We start from the raw sequence: 23998 nt of genomic DNA on the forward strand, positions 1-23998 counted from the left end.
GGAATTCCCGTACCGTTTGGACCTACCGGTGTCAGCTTGTAATCCACTTTATGCTAGATACACACAATCCAACCCATATTTTCTAACACACAATCCAACCGATATTTTCTAACCTGTCCGAACGGCTTCTGATCGATTATGGGATCAATTTTGTGCTGTAGTTATCTGAAAATCGGTCTTCAGTCTAGAGTTGCTTGTGACATAGAAAACGGGAATATTTTTGCTGACAGGTTATATGTTTTCTTTCTCAGCGAAGAGGAAACTGGAACCAAAGAACAGAACACTGCTCATACACATGTAAAATGTGTTTCCACAGCAATCCTCCGGCAAATTTTCCTTGCGGTGTTTTCCCCAAAAATTTCATTCAGCTAGGCGGGTTAAAATTTTTAGCCAGGTGTCCAAAGTTTGACATGGGTGCACAAAGTAAATATAGCCTTCCACAAATTTATTGCTGGCAGTAGTGTGTTTCTAGTTTCTCTCATGTTTTTGGGAGGGGGCCCAGATTCACTTGATACAGTGTAGTTGCAGCTTTTCTAGACCATTCAAATAAGTCCTTTGGTTAGGCCCCAAATAGCCTCAAAACTTTGCCCCTTCAGGTGTTTCTTCAAGTAAGGGGACGGATAATAGTCTGAAAGGGCCAGATCTGGTAAGCAGGGTGAGATGGTGGACCAACTGGAAACCCAGGGTGTTCATTTTGGCAGTCATGATGTTGGCCGTATGTGCAAGTGCATTATCCTGCAAATAAAATATTCCTTTGGCCAACTTTCCACTGCATTTTGTCTCTATTGCCTCTTTTAGCTGTTCCAGGAGGTTAACATAATACTATTCAGTGATACTAGAGCCCTGAGTCCACTAATAGAATTCAGTCTTTGTCCCAAAAAATGAACAACATGATTTTTTTGGCCGGTTTCTGGATGTGGGAACTTTGGCCATGGGACTTTGTTGCTACGCCATTCCTTCGACTGTACCTTGTATTCAGGTTAGTGGATGTGGAGCCAGGTTTCATCCTCAGTCACTAAACTAGCCAAAAAGTCTTGAGTAGCTTTAAAATAGGCCAAAATGGCATTGGATGCTTCAATTGGTTCCTCCTGATCACTGTTCAAACATTTCAGCACCCACTTAGCTGAAAGCTTGCGCATGTCTAGGGTAGTGGTGATAACAAACCACTGCCATGAGTTGTCCAGTGTGTGAACAATCTTTTTTGCGGATATTTGCCAGTCCTTAATTAGTTTATGAACAGTTTGGCAGGTCACGAGGTCAGTTGAAATTGGGTTTCTGAAACTGAAATTCCCAGTCTTGAAATGATATCCAGGTTTTGGAAAGCAATATCTAGGTTTTAAAAGTGCTGTAGAAAGGAAGCTTCTCCCCCATTGTTTGTGATATCTCGGTGTGAATGTGCTTCACTGCCTCTCCCTGGAGATACAAAAACTTCATGATGGCTCGTAACTCCAACAGCTTAAAACTTGCTTGCGACTCTGCCATCACAGCTTCCCACTAAAAGAAAAAAGAATTAAGAATTGCAAAGACCTGAGATTTCCACAGTTACATACTAAGATATTAGGCTGTCAGATGCCTTCAAACGCTTTTTCTATTTTATATGAAAGTTAAAAAAACAGGAACTTGTGTGAGAGTGCAGATGTCTTATCTATCTATAGGTAGCCATACACTGGTCGATTGCCACCAGATCGAGCAACAGATAGATCCCTCTCTTATCGAATCTGATCGGAGAGGGATCTAATGGCTGTCCATACACTACACACAGATTTGGAATAGATTTCAGCATGAGGCTAGAAATCGTTAGATTGGTCCGTTTTTGCATAATTGATTTCACAGCAGATTCAATCACAGTGATCGAATCTGCTGTCTATCGGCGGTAAATAGAGTAACTGTATGGGCACCTTATCTCTCTCTCTCTGGTGATAATGGTATGCAACATTCCCAACTAGTGATGAAATATATCATGTAAGGTATCCATTTAACCGGGAAAAGACAAGAACCTATTTTGAGATGTTTTATAACTGTGGCACTTGTCATGTAAAATTTGTGAAGGGTGAAATATGAAAAAATGTGTAGTTTCTGCACTTGCGCCTATTGTTTTTCCATATCAAATGCCTGTAATATTGAATAATTCTTGAACACAAATATTACACAAAGAAAAGCTTAGATTGTCCTGAAAAAACTATGTGTATCACTTTGATGGCATGAGTAATTAAAATGTTATTGATTTACCAATAGTGACAGCTGAAATGACAAAATTGTCAGGAATCCTAAAGGACATCTGAGGTGAAAATAAACTAATGAGAAAAACAATTGTATTTATCCTCCTCCTAAAAAATGACCTTTTATTTTTAGATATCCCAGAGTTTTATTTTATATTTAAATTTAGTTTTTAAGGTTTCTTTTTACAGTTTCATGCGTCTGCTCAATGACACATTCATTAAAGTATGCCAGAGCTCAAACCTAGGAATTATTGACCCTTTTCTCTCCTTCCTGCTCTCAGAACCTATTTACTGACCGAAAAGTGTTTTATGGCTGTAAATAATTATCAGTGAGTGGTTTCCTGTAGTCTGACCCGGTCCTGACCCATACAAGCTGTCACTTGCATACCTGATGTTTAACTCTTTCAGGCAGAAAAAGAAAAAAAGGAACACAACATAGTTATTTGTGTGCTTGGCACTATACATACACATGTCTATCTCATCATGTCACATGTCACATCGGTTGTCCTTCAAAGTGGAAAAAAACCCAGAATGCGCAGTGGTTAAACAACTTAGCTCCTGGATTACATAGTAATTTGTCCAAGCTGGCCACATACAATCTAGCCTTCTCTCTTGGCAGTCCTGGCTGCTGTCAATGAACCTATACTTTGCTCCATGGATTTTGAATTTGGCTTACCTTGCATGGAAGTCCAGTTGTTCCTTTCTTGCCCATGCTGTGCCTCTGTCTGACCAACCAGTGTTCCTTCCACACTGACCACACTTTCTCCCAATTGAATACATAATAGTTTGGCTTCTGCACCAGTGAACAGACTAAGCAGCTTTCACATAAGGCTGGGCTTGAGAGCTGAATCTGTAGTTGCATTCTTCTCTGGCATTGGAGATTCACCACCACTGTGTTAGTGACAGCAGCCATCACATACAGTGTGTAGCCTTTACCATCCGATCGGATCTACAGCAGCCTGCTACAGGATCAATATAAGCGGTCTGCCATTCTGCTATCCAGCGACCGTGACCATAATTATTATATTATATGGTGATAATATATATGCCACTTCACATGTGTTACTGGAATATGTTCATATAAAGAGAAAATCGAGAGCCCACACTAATGTAGTATTTTAAGTCCAACAGTGATGTTAGACAAGGTATATAGAGTTCTAACTTATAGAGTTCTATTCACAAGTGGGACTTACAAATAGGCAGCCAGTTTTTCAGGCAGTAGGGGAACATAAACCTGTCTCCTCACAGGATTAAGATGTCACTCTCTGTAGAGATAGGAAGAAACAGGGGTAGACCCCTCCACCAGCAATGGACCAGCAGTGTCATGTATACAGATGAAACAGAGGTGTCGATCAGATAAAAATATGGAAAAACGGGAAATAAAAACTTTCATCCCCAGAGAAAAGTCAGCAAGATACTGTCATCAAAATTATTTTTAGTACTCCAATAATTGCAACTTGTTTGGTGGGTCTTAGGGCTAGTTCACACTGGACGATTTTTCAGCGGTTTGCTGATCACTGGCGATCAGCAATATGCTGCTGCTAATGAAGGACAATAGTAGTGTTCACACTGTAGCGATTGCCAGTGGTTAGCGATTTACTGATGATGCATGCAGCATTTTTGGAGCGATAGCATTTCAATGTTAAAGAATCACAAAACTCAATCGCTCCTAAATCACGTTCCTATACAGTGAAAAAACTGCTTTTTGCTGATCGCCGGCGATCAGCAAAATGCTACCAAGGAACCCAGTATGAACTAGCCCTGCACCCACTTCCTTAGGCAGTGAAAACGGGCAGCTGCTGCTTATCACATAACAAATGCCCACCATCAAAAATAATGTTGTGGAGTGCAATTTTTACGCCCTCGCCCCGGGTGCAATTTAGCCTAGAAACTGCCCTGAATGGAAGCTGAAGCTTAGCTTCCAATGCGCACTCTTCATTACACATGTGGGGGAGGGTCTTATCGAGTCGGCTTATACTTGCCATTGGCGTGCTGATCCCTCATCTTGTACCTCTGATAGTGACATTTGCAGCGGCGATCAGTGTTGATGCTGCAAGGGTCACGCAGCAGCATCAACATCTGGTGGCAAACTAATTTTTTTTTTTTTTTTTTGTATTGAATTCAATACAATAACCTGGAGGGAGGCCAAAGACTAATGGGCACCGCATGGTGGGTGACACAGGGCAGGTAATATATAAATGCACGCACTGAGGGTACATTTATACACTGGGGCAGCTGCAGCTCAAAAGTGTAAATGATCAGAGATTTATTTTGGGGAGTAGTTTTGAAATTTTGATTTGATTTTGTGTTTTAAGCTTTTATTATACTCCACATGTATACTAGACCCTTGCTTGACACCATTTCAGTAAGTTACAGCAGGGGTAGGGAACCTTTGGCTCGGGAGCCAGATGTGGCTCTTTTGAGGGCTGCATCTGGCTCACATGCAAATCAGTACAAATCAGTAGCAGCGCAGCTTAGTGTGACAGCGCAAGTAAAATGTTCAAAGTAGGCACGCTACTGCTGTAGCATACACTGCTAACTTACTCGCGTGACCCCAAAACACATGGCTGCTCCAATTGTTGCGCTCTGGACCCTGTCAGGTCCAGATTCCCCACACTTTGATTGGCCCAATAGGCTGCCTGTCACTTGACAGGCAGCCTATTGGGCCAAAATGCAGGGATCTCGTCCTACAAAGTGAATCGACCCCCAAGTCAGCTAGCTAATTGTATAAGCGGTTATTCGGTATTTCTCCTTTCTGGCTCGGGGAAATTGCTGATGCTGCTGCTGCTGAAACCCAAGAGAAGCTGAAGATGTCTGACACTTCCGCTGCCCAGGCACCATGGCAACGGGGACGTGAGCCCTCCTGTCCCAGTTTGAAACTTATTGTATTTCTCTCATGGATTTACATTTTAAAATATGTGGCGTTTATGGCGCTCTCAGCCAAAAAGGTTCCTGACCCCTGAGTTACAGGAAAAAAAGTTATGAAAATTAACAAACTCTATGCACAGAAAGCCAGGAAAAACTAAACGCCAAGGAGGCTAAGCGAATAGATAAGAGCTATATAATATTAGCGTACATATTCTCTTTTCTCTATAGAATTTTTTTATTTTTTTATACACTGATTGAAATCCATGACTTCTGATGTAAGATAGGTTTGGGCCTGTGCTTTTCTGCGTACATTGTACATTTTAAGATCTTCCTGATAGTAAAGTATAGGAAATATTCAGTACTTGTTTCCTTTCTTCTACAGGAATTCAAAGAGAGAGAAAGTTGTCATTTACCTAATGTTTTACCTGACCTTTCAGATAAAGATGGCTGGAAGGTATTTCTTGAAGTGGTAGTGTATAATTGTAGATTAGTGCATTATAGCAGCTTGGTTTCTAATCCTTTGTTCCTTTTATCTGCCATGCTAAATTAACACCGTATATTCCCAGATATCATGGGCATCATTATTACTAATAGAACTTGTATTTCTGCTGGAAATGTATAGGGGTTTTTAGAGCCTTTTTATTGTAGTTAGTATAAAAACTAAAAACTAATAGAAATACCATGTTTTAATTAGAAGATGAAATATTACATTTGGTGCTCCATCTACATCTCCGCTTGCTGCGGGTTTGAGGTCTCTTCTATATTTAGAATCTTTAAGAGATGAGAAAACTTAAAACTAGTCAAGCCAATATGGTATGTTATGTATGATGGAGACCAGAAAATTTGATGTACAGTAGCATCACGGTTATGTGAAACTTGCCTAACCAGCAGGCTCAACCAACCAGCACAAATCGCCGGCAGTACTCAGTGGTGAAGGCCAATTTCTTAAGGGTCCCATACACTGGTCGATTTCAGCCTTCGATCGATCAATTCTATAGAATCGATCGATTGATCAGAAATCGATTCTTTCAAATCAGCAAATCGATTGATTTGGAGCCGATTTCGATCGATTTCAATTGATTTGATCTATCTGACAGGATGCAAAATCTAGGTCGATCTGCTGGCAGCAGATCGATGACCCATAGAGTTGCATTGGATCTAATGGTGCAATAATGCATTTAGATTGATTTCCAATAGATTTCATTCTGAAATCTATTAGAAATCTGTTCCTAGTGTGTGGCACACATCAGATTCCTGTCAGATTCAACTTGACGGGCATCTGACTGAAATCTATATGATGGTCGAATTTGCTGCAAATCTATAAGTGTATGGCCACCTTTAGGCTGTTTGAGGGCTTTGCTGTGCTTTAAGGAAAATGATCAATAACCAAGTGAACAATAACAGACAATGAACCAATAACCGCCGTCTAAACATTGTACAGAGCTGCGATCTACAGCAGCGCTGTCCTGGGGACACGGCTGTCACCCTGGCAGGCACAAAAATGATCGGCTGTCATAAGCTGTAAATAAGTAAAAATATTACACAATAAAACAAATATTTTTGAAAAAAATAAACCCTGGGGGAGCGATCAGACCCCACCAACAGAGTGCCCTGTTGGTGGGGAGAAAATGGGGGGGGGGGGAGGAATTACTAATGTGCTGAGTTGTGCGGCCCTGCAGCGAGGCCTTAAAGCTGCAGTGGCCCATTTAGTAAAAAAGGACCTGGTCACTAGGGGGGTTGAACACCGTTAACAAGTGGTTAAAGACTGGGTTCCACAGCTCCCGCAAGGTTACTATACTTTCAATTACTGTATTTTAACATTTAATACAGTAGTATTTATTTAGAGTGGGGTATAGCAATGTATTAGCTAGGTCTATTTTTAACATAGTCTCAAGTGACCAGAAAACACAATTATCTGGCATCAGCTGATCCCTGTCAGTGCCAGATAACCAAAACTCTACTGTACTCACAAACGTTGGTTGAAACTGTAGATACATGTAGGGATTATAACCTGAACACACTTGGGCAGGACTGTACCTCAGGGGAGTGGTTGCACTCCAAGAAGAAAAGGAAGACACCAGGTAAAACCTGGGAACCCAAAACAGAGCATGTAATGTGTAAGTCCTGTGCAGGAGGTGCTCAGAAATAATAAAACAATTACAAACAAAATTGAGTATAATGAAATAAAATGGAGCTTGATATAAAAACCTACCTCCAAATAGCCATAGACCATGTCATTGGAAGTACATGTCGTAGTACGGTTACCACTTAATCAGGTCGATGTCTGTAGAAAAAAAAAATCCCCCTCAAGTCTGCAACAGCCTCGTCTGAGAACACGGAATGTGCTTAGCAGCTCTGAAAAAAAGAATGGCCACTAAGCTAATGGAAACAATGTGGATAAACCATTACAGCACTTTACTGTGTACTTGACGGCTCTTGATTCTCCTACAGTCCCTTATGGAAATGACGTAGCAAGCAGTGTTTTTCTTTTTTTTTAAATAAAATCTATATTTAAAAGAACATTATGTTCATTAGTGCACAGAAAAATTGTCGCAAAAACCCTGCAGTTTCTTAAAACGTGGAAAAAAGTAATGATTTGCTGGTCCTCAGAGGAGTCTAAGAACCTGCTCACTCAAGTCAACTGTTCAGGGTGATCATATACAGCAGTGGTTTCCAACCTTTTTTGAAGCCGTGACAATCACGCCAAACGCTCAGATCTCCCTTACACATCACATATGTATAGTAGAAAAATACTAATAACCACAAAATGGATGGAAATACACTTAAAAAAAATGAAGCCTAGAACCTTTCAGGAATCAGTGGGACAGTTAGGTTCCCCCACCTTCATTTGGAATGATCGCACACCGACAATTTACACTGCGCGTTCTGGCTGCAGTGTGACCCCCACTTCCATGAAGTCCGCACTCGCATTTTTGGATCCACAAACAGCATTTGTGAATTATTGCTTGGGTAGAATTGCTATGTCTAGGCTTATTTTTGAGATATTGAACAGTTTCTTTTGCCATGTTTTCTCAGGTATCCATACACTGACTTTTCTTTCAATGATTTGAAGTGTGCTTTGATAAAAACCTTGGATTAAAAAAAAAATAAAAAAAAATAAATAAATAAAAAAAATTGGGGTCTCTTGATCTATTTTGATCGAAGTAGCCATTGAAAGTTGACCAGGAAAGGTTGTCCTTTTAGGGCCCCTTTCCACTTGTTTTGCAGCACCACCGTGATTACAGTGGATCCGAGATGAAAAACTAACTAGATAAGATATATAGACAAGTTACTTGTTACAAAGTTTAGATAGTTTACACAGCAAATCTAGCTGCAAACAGCTTCAATAGAATATGATTATTTCTTCCTGTGATACAATGACAGCAGCCATGTTGTTTGTAAACATTACACAGAGGCAGGTCTATCTGCATCTTGAGCACTCAGCCTGTTAAAATGACCTAATCCCCCCTCCTCCCCTCTGACTCTGAAATCTCTGGTTAGTAATACCTCCCCCTCCTCCTGCCCAGACTGAGCTCCCATGAGCCCTTGCTACTGTCTGAAAATACCTTGGCTCTCTGAAAACCTGTGGGCGTGGCTTGTTTAGTTTATAGGGAATTAGAGTATTAAAACAAAAAAGTATTTGGCTTGAGGAATGCCCTATAAACAATAGGAAAGGAACACAATTATGCAATGAGTAAAAGCTCATCTCTGATCCACTTTAAAGGTAAACCGTAACCAAAAATTTAATTTCATCCCAATCAGTAGCTGATACCCACTTTTCCATGAAAAATATTTTCCTTTTCACAAACAGATCATCAGTAGGCTCTGTATGGCTGATATTGTGGTGATGTCAGGACCATGGTTCTGACATAACACTGTGGGAGCCTTGTTGCATTGGGGGAAATGACAGCTGTTTCCAACTGCCAAAAAAGCAAGCAGCATCTCCTTCCACTGACATCACCTGCAAGCAGTAAAAATGTCGCCATGTGTCAGAATGTAAATCGTAGAGAGGAAAGATTTTTACAATGGGCAAACACTGACTGAATCATTTATACATAATTATTGAATATGATTAAATTATTTTCACTGGAGTTCCTCTTTAACATGTAAATCACAGTGCTGTTTTTCCCTGAATCGCAATCTCCTTTCTGCCCGATTTTTGTTGCGTCTGCGCTTGTGCTCGACGGATAACAGTGCAATAGCAGGTAGTGGAAATGAAAGGAAACCGGATTTTACATACTATTCAGTTTCCTAGTGAAAAATGATCCTTAATCTGTTAGGCAGGAATGGTGGGAAATGATGGTCTCGCAACCTGGTTGGTTGATTTGCTGATTGCAATTACATTTTTAAGTGTTTGAATTGCAGTGCTGTATTTAGTACAAACTGATTCCTATTGTATTGCAACGTACTGCCTGCTGCATTTTTTTAGCTATTGCAAAGCACTTTTTTAATTGCACACATAGCAAGCGCGGGAGAAATACAATTACCGATACGTTTTTCCTCTGCGTTTGGTGATTTGCAGTGGCCTTTTCCGCTGCAAATCACCAAACGCAGAGGAAGTGACAATGTCGGGAGCTCTTGTGTTCCTATTATGACACTTTAATTTATTAAAGAACACATTTACCTACTTACCTGGGACTTCCTCCAGCCCCTGGCAGCCACGTGCTAGTGCAGGCGCAGTGGATGCCGACCTGGCGAGGGAGGGGATTGAGGGACAGATAGGCTGCCAGGGGCTGGAGGGAGCACCAGGTAAGTAGATTTTGTTGTTTTGGGTTTGTTTTTGTTTTTTGCCTGGCTGTGTCCTTTAAGCCTGGTACACACTTTCAGCTATGATTGGCCAATCGCTGGCCAATTTTACACTTCCATGTAGCATAAGGATCAACCGTTAATAAATACTATGTGCAGATAAACCCTTCTACCACATGGCAGTGGTAAAATTGGTCAGTGATTGGCAAATTATAATTGAAAGTGTGTACCAGGCTTTAGTGCTACATAACAGTAGGTGATTCAGGCCACCAGTGTCCAGCCGTAGAAGTCATAATAAGCTGTGGATGGAGTGAATCTTTGCATGTTGTTCTTCAATGCTCCACAAACCACTTCTTTCTACAGAGAAGCTACACCCTGCTTTAGGTTTTCAGCTAGAGCACACATTTTATTGTTCATTGTCCCTATTTTAAATAGTTTATGAATATTTTATCAGTTTAAATATTCATGCAAAGCATTCTCTTTCCTTGTTTTCTTAAAGGCTACCACTGGGAGTTTCAAAAATAAGTAGCAGTCAATCCTTACTCAAATGTATATGACCTTGGTTAAGAAAAAATGTTAGCCATAAACTGACAATAAGCTGTAAAACCAAGGCTAGGGCAATGCATTTTTATAAACACAAATTGTATGTATGAAGAGCAAGTGGCAATGCAAGCTTGCTGTGTGATAATAGCCTACATTGTAGTGTCCCTTGACAGAAGATGCTAAAGAACACACAGCCTCTTGTGTTCGCTCTATACAGACAGTCCCCTGCTTACAAACTACTTCAGTTACAATTTTCATACATACAAACAAAATGGTCTCCATTCCAAAATATACAGTACTGTTTTGTTTCTGCATGTTACAGTATTGTATAAACTGTTGTAAGTAGTTTAACCCATTTGGTACTAACATGCTCTGGCCTCTTAAAGAGAACCTGAACTGAAAATTAAAAGTCAAAATAAGCATACACAAGTCATACTTGCCTTCCATGTAGTCTACTCCTCAATGTCTTTCTCCTGTCCCGCATCCTGTTTGTTCACTGTGATCAAGGGAATTTTCCGTCCTCCATTTTAAAAATGGCCATTACCCATAACAGCTTTCTGGTCAGCACACAGTTAAACTGTAACATCGCCCACTTGAGCCATAGGGAAACATGGACATTACCTGGTACATCAGTTTTACACTCAGCTATAACTGACAGCAACTGATATTTTACTGACAGCAACTGATATATTTCAGATCTGACAAAATATTGTCAGAACTGGAAGGGGTTATTGTCATAAGAAAATGGTGAGCTTCTGAGAGGAACTGATGGCAAGGTAACTATGTAATGTTCATTTGAAGTTACCTCATGTGTTTATTTAAAATGTTTACTCAGTACAGGTTCTCTTAAAGGACCAGAGCAATTTTTTTAAAATTTTACACTTCCAATTTGGCTCACAATGATCAAGTGTTCAGGAGCCAATTAAACAGCATAGGTCTGTGCCAGTGGGGGTGCACTATTACATAACATGCATGGGAGCCACTGGTGCTAAAACTATGCCGCATCAGGCTCTGGCAGCCACAAGTGTGGCGTAGTTTTAACTATCAGCGGTCCTGAGACGTTCAAAACAAATTAAAAGGATGTTAGAACACCCCCCCCCCAAAAAAATGTATTCTATAGGTCCAGATCCAGAGGTGCCCGAAAGTAAATCATTTTTCCACGTTTCCCTACATGACTCAACTTACCAACTCCCAGAGCGTAACTGGTTTGTAAGTAAGGTACCTGCCTGTTTAGAGTAAATAATGTGGTTTGTGATAATATGACTTATCCAGCCATTCAGATATACTGTATATTACACTCAGCAGAGCTAAAACCTTGAAGATTATATAGATGGCTTTTGCTATGTTTTCTCATGCATACATGCATTGTTTATTTTATTAGTTTTGTGTAAGAAAGTGAACCAGTCAAAAATTGTGTAACCAGGGCTGTGGAGTCGATACAAAAATCATCCGACTCCAACTCTGACTCCTTAGGGCCCATTTACATTTAATCAGTTGGTGTGCGTTAGGCCTTGTTTACACTTAATCAGTTGCTCTCAGTTAACTGAAAGAAAACTGATTTTCAAAGTAATGCCCATGTTTTCCTATGGCACCTTTCACACTATACGCGTTTTAACTGAAATCTTCTTCCCAATGCACTGCTATGGGAAAAACGCATACTAACGCGCACCAACTGTGTAAATGGGCACGTAGTGGGTGTTGGTACGCGTTAGTACGCGGTTTTTCCATAGCAGTGCATTGTGAGACAGATTTCCGTTAAAACGCTTTACGTGTGAAAGGTGCCATAAGAAAACCTGGGCATTACTTTGAAAATCAGTTTTCTTTCTGTTATTTTTTTTTTATAATCAAAATTTTTATTATTAATACAATATGATATTACAACAAATAGTATCACAAATAGATAAAACTATACGTCCAACAGTATATCCACTCCCCCATATCAATACCAAGTAAATAGGGAATGAGCAGGACGGTCAAAGGTCCCCCTCCACCCCCCTGCCCCAGCCATCCCCCCACTCCTGAAAAACACACCTTGCGGAGTGGTCCACTGTCGTCCAATATAAAAGAAAGAGAGGAAAAAAGAGGGAGAGGGGAAAAAAAAAAAAAAAAAAGGGAGAGACGCGTATCAGTGTTGTCTCAAGAAAATATTTTATTTTAGCTCCTAAAAAGGTCCCCCTCCCCCATCTGCACCTATTCACCAGTGGTGGTTTCTATTTCAAGGTCCTTTCTAAATTCCAGCCAAGTTGCCCATATGCTGTGGAACTTATCCATTTGACTCTGTGCCGACAGAACCAGTTCCTCCATCCTCATTGTATCATTAAGGGCTTCTGCCAGATCTATAGCACCCAGCTTGGCATCCAATTTCCAATTTTTGGCTATCAGATACCTCACTGAACTCATCAAGTGCCCCAGGATAGACCCCTTTATTTGTTTTATAGTCCCAGGGTACATAGAGAGTAGCGCTATCTCCGGAGAGAAATGCCTTTCCCCTGGGTACATTTTTTCAAACCACCCAAATGCTAATCTCCAAAGGTGAGATATACTATCACAACTCCACCACATATGTACATAATCACCTGTTTTTTTTCCACATCTCCAGCAAACATCGGACGTCCCCCCCCGCCATCGGGACATCCTAGCTGGGGTACGGAACCATCGAGTCAGGATTTTATAATTTCTTTCCTGTACTTTACATGACCTAGAGAACCCATGCGTCAGAGCCAGAGCCTTTTCCCAATCTCTAGATGAAAACTGTTTCCCCAAGTCTCTTTCCCATTGTGCTTGAATGTAATCAAGCTGACTGGGCGAGATATCCAGAAGAATTTTATAGATTTTTGATAGCACATGTTCTGGACGGTGTTCACTGGCGCATAGGTTCTCAAAGGCCGTGCAACTTCTCCTTATCTGATCCAGAGGTGAAAGTGTTTTAACATAGCTACATAATTGTTGATATTGAAACTGCCCCAACCAATTCAAATTGTTATTAATTTTAGGGAACACATCCCCAAAAGCAGGGATAGTCCCATTTACCAACAATGTCTGCATTGTCGGCCAGTCCCTTCTATCAAGCCCCATAAATGTCCTGACTCTAACTGCGGGAACAAATCCCAAGTTATCAAAAATTGGGGTTAGGGGGCTTGGTATAGATGATAAGAGGGGTAGAGAAGCCTGAGCAGTCATTAAGCCGTCCCAATTTTGTAATACAACTTTCACCAATAAGGGGATATAACTTAGAGACCTCCTAGAACACACAGGGATCCAGGGCAGGGCCCTAACATCTAAGTCCATAATCTGCGATTCTAGTTCTACCCACTGTTTCCCCTCAGTACCATGACACCAATCCACTATATGGGATAATGTAATTGCCCTATAATACCATTCTATATCCGGTAGGCCCACCCCACCCTCTTGTCTACCCTTTGCTAACAAGGTGTATCGGAGGCGTGGTACCTTCTCAGGGCCCCAGATATATCTAGTAAATATCGCTTTAATTGACTTGAAAAACCTTTTGGGGATTTCTACTGGAGCTGCTTGCATTATATGTAGGAATTTAGGTAGAATATCCATTTTTAACACATTAATTCGGCCCAGCCAAGATGGCTTGCCGTATGTGGGAGAAGTTAAGTCCCTTGAGATCTGATGTAATAGTGGGGTATAATTTAACTCAAAAAGCTCATCCAGGCATGTAGGTATACAAATTCCTAAATATTTGATGTGATGTATTTGCCACTTAAACGGAAAGCCATCTCTCAATTCCAACATCAACGATCTTTCTGGTATAACTGAGTGCAACCGATTAGTGTGACGACTCGACTCTAATTTGCATATAACAATCTTGTTTGAAAGTATGTAACATAAAAGGCATTTCATTACTGCAAAAGCTTAAAAATCTGCTTTTGGAAACAAAAAGCTCCTGGCCAGAAAGTTGACCCACTACCCTGTCAGCCATCCCGTCCCGGCCTGTCCTTACCAACTTGAATGCCCCAGCGTGTTGTCTGTAAAATAAGAGTCCCTGCAGACCAGGGGCGTAACTCTGAACCACCGGGCCCACCTGCAGAAATTCTGACGTTAAATAGAAATCAAAACTAGTTCTTGGTTGGAGTAATTGTAGTTAGTGCAGACAGGAACAAAGAATATTGATCACACCCTAGGCTATCTAACTGTTGGTACATGTAATGGTGGCCATACATGGTACACTTTTTTCATACAATCTTACCATTTCTATGTAGTAGAAGGGTAAATTAAGTGAATATACTGAAAGGATAGCTTAGGCAGTTCCCTTATACTACATAGAATTGGTAAAATTGGATGAAAAAAATGTACCATGTATGGCCACCATTAGAGTGATTTGCAGGTACTCTACAGGAGAGTGAGAGGATTCTTCTTCTATTACACATTCTTTATGCATGATATGAATCAGATTTACGGGTGATAGACACCTCCGCATTCAATGTGCACAACATTCTTAGTGGATTCTCAACATCTCTGCGGGGAGTGCTTATGTAGAGTATAGTATTCTGTGTAACTTAATTTTTAGTCGCCAAGTCCAAATTTAACATCATATAACATTAGTTTATTTCATAAGCTCAGGAAATGCATACATTTGCATAAACCTGCATCAACCCAGAAATATTTCCATCTCCTTGAGACTTGACACTTGCCAGAGCATGCCCGTCCCCTTCACTGTCTGAAGTCTGCCCATGTGCCATGCATGTGCTCCAGGTTCAGCAGATGCACGGACACAGGGACAGGGCATTTATTATATAGTATATATAAAAGATTGCTGTGTATACATCAGATATACAGTCACAATCCGATATGCATATTGACTTTAAAAATACGATGACTGCTTTATTGCAGCATCTCAAATAACTTCTGTGATTGTCTTCTGCAAGATGTGGTCCAAATAGATTAAAAGCGGACATAGCAGAAAAGGATGATATGGGTGTGTTCTTTCATGGTTGCTTTAGGTGAGTTTGTTTCAGATCAGTGTACAGATGAGCTGCTCAGGTCTTTGCCAAGGGTCTGTGTCCTATATTGGAGGAAAGCGTGTGACCCAGAGATGTCACATCAGTGCACATCATTAGATTGTAAGCTCGCAAGGGCAGGGTCATCCTCCTAATGTTTACTGTTCTTGTAACAATATTTGTGCTGCTTGGAACTCTGCTGTACATTTGTTAGTTGTATCTATGTTCCCCTTGTCGTCTTATTGTGCTTTGTAAAGCGCTGCGGAATATGTTGGCGCTATATAAATAAATAATAATAATCAGAAGCAATAATAGTGATTGGCCAAGCAAGGTCACTCACTGAGGGTAAACTGCCAACATGAGGGAACACCTGTAGTCGCACTAGCTATTCACCCAAAAGGATAACAAACCGTTTTGGACAGTGAATATCTAGTGTATGTTTGTCATGTAACTGTAGAAAGAAAAACAGGATTGTTAAATCCTCCTGTGTGGGGTGTCTGAAGTCCTGCTAATTTGGCTATTCATATATTTGTGTTCTGTTAGGGTCAAGACTGTCAACTCCAGTCCTCGTGTACCAAGGGCCTCACATTTTCCGTACAGCTCAAATTAATTGATCGGACTCAATCAGGAAATGTGTGGTTCGTCAAATATGACACATTTCTCTGTTCATCCTAAACGCTGGCATGGATAGGTCCATCTAGGACTGGAGGTGGACAGCTCTGTGATAAGATGACCGTCCTTGTCAAAAAGCCCCAGTACTTGGCGCCACCTTGTGGAGGTCAAAATCTTTGTGCAGCACACATTTGCAAAGTGTGTGTGGGTGCAGAGTCTTGCATTTGTGCTGTGCAGAATATGGTAAGGCCTTGGTAGCATGTCCATTCCTTGATCTGAGTCCACCATCCCTCATAGCCAGAGTGTACATTTGTAGCACAAAGATGATGTATGTAGTGATCCTCATTGTCATCTCACAGTATTTCTTCTGTAGGCACAGGTCCAGGGATTACCCCTAATATCCTGTGATCTTTATCAAAAGTGGAATCTACATCTTGAGACACACATGAACACTAACTAATGGGGTGGGTGTAGTGGTAAGATGACCTATTTGGGTTAAATTTTGTATATGTGTATGTCCCCTAAGTTATGCATACTCCATAGTTGTTCCTGCAGTTTTCCAGCCTGCTTGATGACAATGTCGAATGCCTGATGGCAAACTGCATTAATAAGGACATTAGGTCACTGACTTTTCTATTGGTTGGAAAGCTTCTGTTCCTTTTGTAACTAGCCTGTGCTAAGGCAAGCAAGCAATAAGTAGCATCCGCTCTTGGTATGTTAATGCCACTGTTAATAGTTTCTGCAAGGAGATGGGATATGGAAATTCTTACCAGTGTGAATATAGATATAAAGTGTGTTAGACTCTACCTTCTCAGCTCATTATCATTACTAGGATGAAAATGAAATGACTGAGAGATTGTGCAGAAAGCAGAATCCTTCCACTTCTGTGATTTATTTTTTTAATGTCCACTGCAGTCACACTTTTTTTTTTTTTAAATTCTTCTTCTCTCATCCTCTCTCTCATCCCCCCCTCACTTCAGTTCAGAAAACTAGCAGTGTGCTTTCCTCAGCTTGTGTGGAACATTGTGCTGCATTGTTCTCTGTTCATGTAATGTTATCATTGCTAAGCCTGTAAATGTGGGGATTATTTTATAGCACATAAGTCTTTTTCCCTCTTTTTCATTTTCAGGCCTTCCAGTCTCTTCCACACACCCTGGAAGAAATAGATGCTGCACTGAATGAAGAACGGTCCAGGGCCTCTTGCTTCACGGGTTTAAATGCTTCTGTATGTTGTCTAGTTTTCCTGATAGTACTCACCCTCCCACGCCGTATTAAAGCTCAGTAATAATAAGCTAAGCAGCAGGAACAATATGTTTGAAATGCCAGATTTTGAATCTATTAGAATTTTAAGTAGAGTCTTTAAGAAAGAACAGAACATCATGTTCCCTTGTACCAAAAAATACTGTGCTTAACCTGGCAACTGTTATTTGCGTTGCCATGTGTCATTTCATCGTGCATTCAGCTCTAAAACGAACATCGTGGAACACAGTGAGAAGAGCGTTTTTTTGCCCAGCATTTATGAATCCCTCCTCTGAATTATTCTGAATTCTTATTATTAAAGGTTGTGGAAGACTACGGGAAACGAAAGCGAGAGATAGAAGCCATGACGGAACAGCTTACCCAAAAGAAAAAAGAGCTGGATGACTATAGGGAAAAGATATCAAAGGTATAATCACCGCAGCTGCACTGTGAGAGGAGTGTGTGGTGACTGGGGCTGAATTGAGGAATACATTGAAGTGGGTTTTTTCTGTTCTGTAAACACACAGCTTGCACCATGGCTGGTCTAATTACGACTGGACTGTGATTTATGGACAGTTGTTAGAACGCAGCATGCTCTGTTCTGCTGCATTATAAGGCTGGGCTCCCACTAAATCAGATGCACAACGATGAGGTCATATTGTAACCTGAGCGGATATGCTGTGCCCCAATGTGTGTCGGTCAACATGGTCCCACTACTCACGTTTGTTCTTCTATTCCACTGTCCCTGCCGACATTCAGGTCCTGCTCCGCTGCAGCCACCGTTGCTCGGCTCACCTGCATGCAACACTCACTGGTATATAGCTCTGAATCCCAGCAGAAGCAGGCTCCCATTGGATTGCAATGAAAATCCAGCCTAGCAACAGAGAGGATTCTTATTTGGTGCACCACTTGGTGAACCTGTTTGAATCCATCCTGTTGCTAGGCAGGATTCTCATTGGTTTTTGTCAATACAAAAAGCTTCTGCTGGGACTCTGATCTCTATAGCCGCCGAGTGTCCCTTGCAGTGGAGCCGAGCAGAGTGGCGGCAGTGCCGGAGGACCCGATATGACTGAAGACACAGAAGACAGGTAAGTTGGGCAAGGAATGTACCAGACGACAAGCCTGTGCATTCTCATAGGCTTGCATTGATTCCGGTGCAGTCAACTTTCTCAGTGATCCAGAAAAAAGGTGCAAGTTACAAATATGTGCTCCGCTTACCGCAACAGATCAAAAGGATCTATTGCACACAGGTGAGTGTGCAGGGATCCCATAAATAACAGGACATGTGAACATGTCCATTTCAAATGATGCAGGGCCGGTCAGATTTTTTTTTTTTTTTGCTAGTGGGCAGCAATAGGAGGCCCCTTGTTGTGTGGTTTGCACTTAAGCTTACATATAGCAAATAAGGTATGTTGTAGATCGCCTACCTTAAGAATGGACACTCCACTCGGTAGGATAGATGTAATAGTTTAATAGTGATAAGCACTTAGGACTCAGTGCTTATCACCATTAAACTATTACATCTATCCTACCGAGTGGAGTGTCCATTCTTAAGGTAGGCGATCTACAACATACCTTATTTGCTATATGTAAGCTTAAGTGCAAACCACACAACAAGGGCGCCTCCTATTGCTGTTTTATTCTGAGTCTAACATCCCACATCAGTGTGATTGTTATTTTTTGCCACAAACTTGTGGCAAGAAAGCTTTTTTCGAAGGAGCTGCGACCATCCACCCTAAAGACCGAGTGGAGACGGGCTTTCTCCACATGCCTATTTGAGTGGTTGCCTCTCCAAGCAACCTACACTTGTGAGTAGTATCATTTGTATATCTCGACCAGATTGCAAAGATAATACACTATAGGGGCTCCCGGTGTCTCTGTGTTTTTTCTTTTTTCGTTACATAGTATATTCACATATTGTGGATGCTGTATATTCACACAGCAGTTTGTCTACTATTGGCCTCAAAGCTAAATTTCAGGCACATTGCTAAATATACAACTGAATTAGTGTACCTGTAAAATGCCTCCTCTACCTGCTTAAAGATTAGAAATCTTGTGCAGCCAGTCCTGTGATTCAGATTGATGCTGTAGTTTGCTCTGCTATTTCTCTAATCTTTACATTTATCACCACATTCTTTCTCATTGTTCCCTCAATGTGATACGCTATTTCCAATGCTATACTCCCCTCCTATGCTATAATAAACAGCTTTATGAGTTAGTTACATGTTCTTGCATAGCAGCATCTTCTGTGAAAATGGGCCCCAGACATGCTGAAAGATAATGGCATCATCGCTGGGTATTCAGATTTTACATTGTGTTGGTACATAAAGGATTTGGATTGAGGGAAGTGTGTTAGAGGGGAGAGAATCCTGAGAAAATGTGAAAACTGCCCGTCTGATGTAATAATACATAAGTAAATATTGTTTCTACATATTTATCCAGCCCTTAGCCTCCCATCACCGGGTTTCTACAAATGTATTCAGCCCTTAGCCTCCCATCACAGGGTTGTTCCCCAGTTAAGTGTGATCTGTGCAGGTAGGCCAGAAACCACTCACAAGCCTGAGTGGTTTCTGTACTGTACGTTATCAATTTACCTGTCACAAGTTGTCCCCATTTTTCACAGGACCCAATCTTGGCAAATGGGTCACACAGAAGTGTAACACTATGGCTGTCCAGCTCCAACACTACAAAAACAAACTATCTCCTCTAGACCCAGTTTGTAGGAGGTAAAGGGCTCTACTATTCCCCTGTCTGCTTGCAGACTAATCCGTATCCTTCCTTTTTGTGTGATGCCCGAAACGGCATCACATACTCCAAATGTGGCCTCACGGATTATACAGTATATAAAGAGGCAGTAGTATACAAGCATCTTGTATTGCAAAAAAAACTACTTGCTTTAGCTGACGTTGCTTGGCATTGAGTTTTTTTTAATTTATGATTTACTATTTATTAACCAATGCTCCTAAGTCGTTGTCTTATTGTGATGTTCTTAGCTGTACTCCATTTAGTTTATATGGTGCTGTGCCATTGGCGTGTCCATTCTGACCTTACATTTATCAACGATAAATTTGATCTGCCATGTGCCTGCCAACATAGCCATGCTGTCAGTGTACGTATCCTGCCATTCAAGCTGAATAAATTAGGAAGACCAACACTGAGGTTTTTTATTTTTTTTATTTCTATACTAGTCTTGTGCAGAATTTGATATGTGGCTCCATTATTAGACCTGCTGGCTCCTGTTTTTCTAATTGATTTGTGCAGTCCTAGGCCAATGTTCTGTAGCAGCAAAAATACATGTTCATGGAAATATTGGTGGGTATAGAATTGTTCTCAGTAATTTCTTCTATTCTGTAGCCATCTGACCTACTGCTATGTGTTTTGTGCAGGTGAAGCAGGACTGGCTGACACCTTTGAAGCTTTTGGTGGAGAAAATCAATGAGCAGTTCAGCAGCTTCTTCAGCTCCATGCAGTGTGTAGGAGAAGTCGATCTTCACACTGAAAATGAGGTAGGACTCCTAGCTAAGAAAAGTCAGTATCATGTTAAGATAACAAGCAGTGCTATACTATGGTCTTCTTAAAATTCTGTGGGCCACTGTAAAATAAGGCACAGATGCTAATCATAACAAAGACCTATATCCATTTCACAACTTACAAAAATAATCAGATGTCACAGAAAGTAAATTTAGCTCAGGGGTTATTTGGACTCGTCAGATATAGACTCCTATAGGTTGCAGATTGTGGATGTCTTACTTCTGACACAATCACCATTCCCACTGCTAGCACACTCTGCGGTTGGTCTCCCATCTTTCCATTGCATTGTATTGACTCTCTCCCAGTTCTTCTCTACCTTTTCTCCCATAACCATCTTGCCTGAAAAAGTAGAGCACATACAAAATGAAATTATTAAAAAAAAAAAAAAAAAAAAATTATGTAAACTGAAATTGTGATTGGATGAAACTCTTTCCAATTCTCATCTTCCCCATTGTTTGCTACTTTAACTGATCAACTGATACAAAAGGGTGTGTCAGGCTCAGGTGATCAAAAGTGATCAAAAGAGAAAACTCACAATGATTCAACAGTTAGGGCCCTTTTCCATTAGCGAAAGTGATGCGATGCAGCTTCGCATCACTTCCGCTGGCGACCGCATCACTTCCGCATCTCCCGATGCGGAAGTGTATGGAGGGGACAGTGGGCGGATCAGGCCATGCGAGAATCTGCAGCATACTCCAAATTCTCAGATAGCTCAGCACACATTGCACGCAGTGGAAACTCTTCCATTGTCGTGCACTGAGCTCAGGACACCCGCGGTGCGATGAGGCTATGTAGCGGCATCGCACCGCAGCTAATGGAAACAGGCCCTTAAGGTTAGCTGGAAGGGGGTGGTGGTATTGGTCGGTTAAGGTTATGTATCGGTAGTGGGAGGGTTCAGTGTGAGAATAGGTTTAGCTATAGTACAAAGTTGGCATTTAAAAATTGTAAATTTACTCATAAGTACCAATATTTTACTGATATTCTACTATTGGGGTACACGTCACATGACTTTTCTGCGTAAACTTTAGATAGCGTTTCCACTGTTGAGATGTAATGCTGAACAGCTTGAGAAAGGTCGCATGACCGAAACAGCAAGGCTGTCGCTGCTACAGATTACCTTTTAACCTACTTTAAGAAGAAATAAAAGAGCTTTAATACACATTGGTGGAGGCCACTCTACTGTGAATTTATTAAACTTTAGATAGCATTTATTGAACGGCTAAAAAAAAAAAATCTTGAAATAACTGTATTAATAGGAGGTATCGAGCTGTACTCTGTACAGTTTTGGTGAGGCATTGCACTAAGTCAGTGCTGGGCCGAAATTACGCATGAGCGTAATTACGCATCGTAATTCAATATAAATTTACACGTAAGCGCTATGCGTAAATTACGGTCTTACGCGTAATTATTTACGCGTAAGCAGTAAAGTGGTATCGTAATTACACTGTCTACCGTAATTGCTAGGTATGCGTAATTTTACGAACACTTACGCGTAATTTTACACGTAATTACTAACGTACTAACATCCTAAGCAACCAATAGTATCTTCTCCCGCCCTTCAGTATAAGCGTACGTTTTGACGCATACAAATGATATGTACGCAATAACTGTCACATTGACTGCTATTGCGTACATATCGTCCGTATGCGTAAAAAAATACGCATTAATGGGTATTACGGCACTACGCGTAACATCATAGTGTAAGCGCCTACATTACGGTATCCTTACGCGTAACTGCGTAAGTTTACGCGTAATTACAGTGATGTACCGTAGATAATTTCCTACGCCGTAACCGTAATTGCGTAATGCGTAATAGCGTAAAATTACGCGTAATGATCCATAAGCGTAGATTTTTCCATTACGACCAGCACTGCACTAAGTAGTAGGAATGCAAAGGAGAATGCCTCTGTAAACAAAGAGACCTTTACTCCAGTCTCTGTTTCTTCAAAGGTATCCTGGGACACACACATGGTTACAAGGAAAGCAGTTAAATATACATTCTCTATATAGTGTCTGGTGTTAGGTGCTGTAGTTATCAGACCATGATAATTAGAGATCATCTGATTTAATCAGCCTTTAACTGATAGCAACCAATCAGAAATCTGGTATTATGACAAAATCTCACTACCCCAGAGAAGTACCTGCTTGTATGAGATCTGTTTCCTGTATTCCCCTTTAGCACTATTCAGGCTGACATGGAGAAGAGCACTGTGAGCTAATTAAACAGGCTTGTCTGCACAGCAGTGTGCTGTGTAAAGCCTTGTACACGTTAGGGCAAACTCTTATCAAGCCAGTCATCGGCTCTGTTTCAGCAGAGAATGTATCATGTCTACAGGTGTCGCACAACGCGGTTTACCGATCCGGCATGCTGGATCTCTTATTAACACAAATGAATGGGCAACTGATGAGTGCAATTAAGTTTCACTTACCCCTCCATCCAGAAGCCACTCACTCATGTGTTGCCCCATCATTGCTCCGCCCTTTCTATTGAACAGTATTTGCTGCTCAGCAATAGCCAGGATGCAATGCAAGGAGAAGAATAGTTGGCACTACAGCACAAGATAGCCGATGCTGGAGTGGACAGGCAGGGTTCACATACCTCACTGCGGTGCAGCTTGCGCGCTCTGCTCCAGACTGAAGGCAGCAAAAGAGAAAATGGGGATCGGCACTGCAGATGCTTTATTTCCAACAAGCGAGGCACAGTACATAGTACACAAAAAAAGTGGTCAAGTGACACATACCACTGCTGCGGAGTGTGGTGGTGCGGTGGGTGCTGGGCACAAATAGCCCGACGGCCGGTTTGCGCTAATAATGCGCTTCCGCGGAGGCTGTATTGCGGGGCTCCATCTTGCCGGGTATAAATAGACAATAGGTTCAGTGTGTCTGGGCCATCTATGACCGCCATAGCCTCCCAGATTGGCCAGTAAAGCGGTGGAACACATATGCGCATATCAATAGCCAGTCCACATACTTGTAGCATTCATTCACCAGTGTAATCTAAATCATTAAACTCAACAATTACGTGTGACACTGATTTGAAATGGAGTTTTCAACAGGCTGGGGGAGGGGCTACATAAAGGTAAGGCCTTTCCTAATTTTAGGAAGTTTTTTTTCCCCCAAGTTTGGTTTTGAGGTGTAATCAATGCTGATGCAACTTCCTGTAGGCCTCCGATCCCACTTCTTTGCTCAAGGACCATCTCAAATAAGTAATTATCTGCCCCACCCCACTCTTATAAGCAAGGATGTGCAGCCAGAAACTGCACCAGTGCTTTC

At 41.3% G+C, this 23998-nt stretch overlaps 1 protein-coding gene across 2 annotated transcripts in view; it reads left to right on the forward strand.

The window, feature by feature from the left end:
- The window catches only part of SMC5 (structural maintenance of chromosomes 5), a 151126-nt gene that overhangs the window by 100554 nt on the left and 26574 nt on the right, over nucleotides 1–23998 (forward strand). Inside the window, exons 19-22 of one of the 2 annotated variants that reach the window (XM_068236253.1) lie at nucleotides 5470–5541; nucleotides 17085–17180; nucleotides 17517–17621; nucleotides 20581–20700. In XM_068236253.1, coding sequence (XP_068092354.1) covers nucleotides 5470–5541; nucleotides 17085–17180; nucleotides 17517–17621; nucleotides 20581–20700 — 393 coding nt within the window. The remainder of the gene's footprint in view (nucleotides 1–5469; nucleotides 5542–17084; nucleotides 17181–17516; nucleotides 17622–20580; nucleotides 20701–23998) is intronic. The other variant, XM_068236260.1, reaches the window with a different exon arrangement.

The sequence above is a fragment of the Hyperolius riggenbachi genome, chromosome 1 (genome assembly GCF_040937935.1).
Source record: "Hyperolius riggenbachi isolate aHypRig1 chromosome 1, aHypRig1.pri, whole genome shotgun sequence".
Lineage (NCBI taxonomy): Eukaryota > Metazoa > Chordata > Amphibia > Anura > Hyperoliidae > Hyperolius > Hyperolius riggenbachi.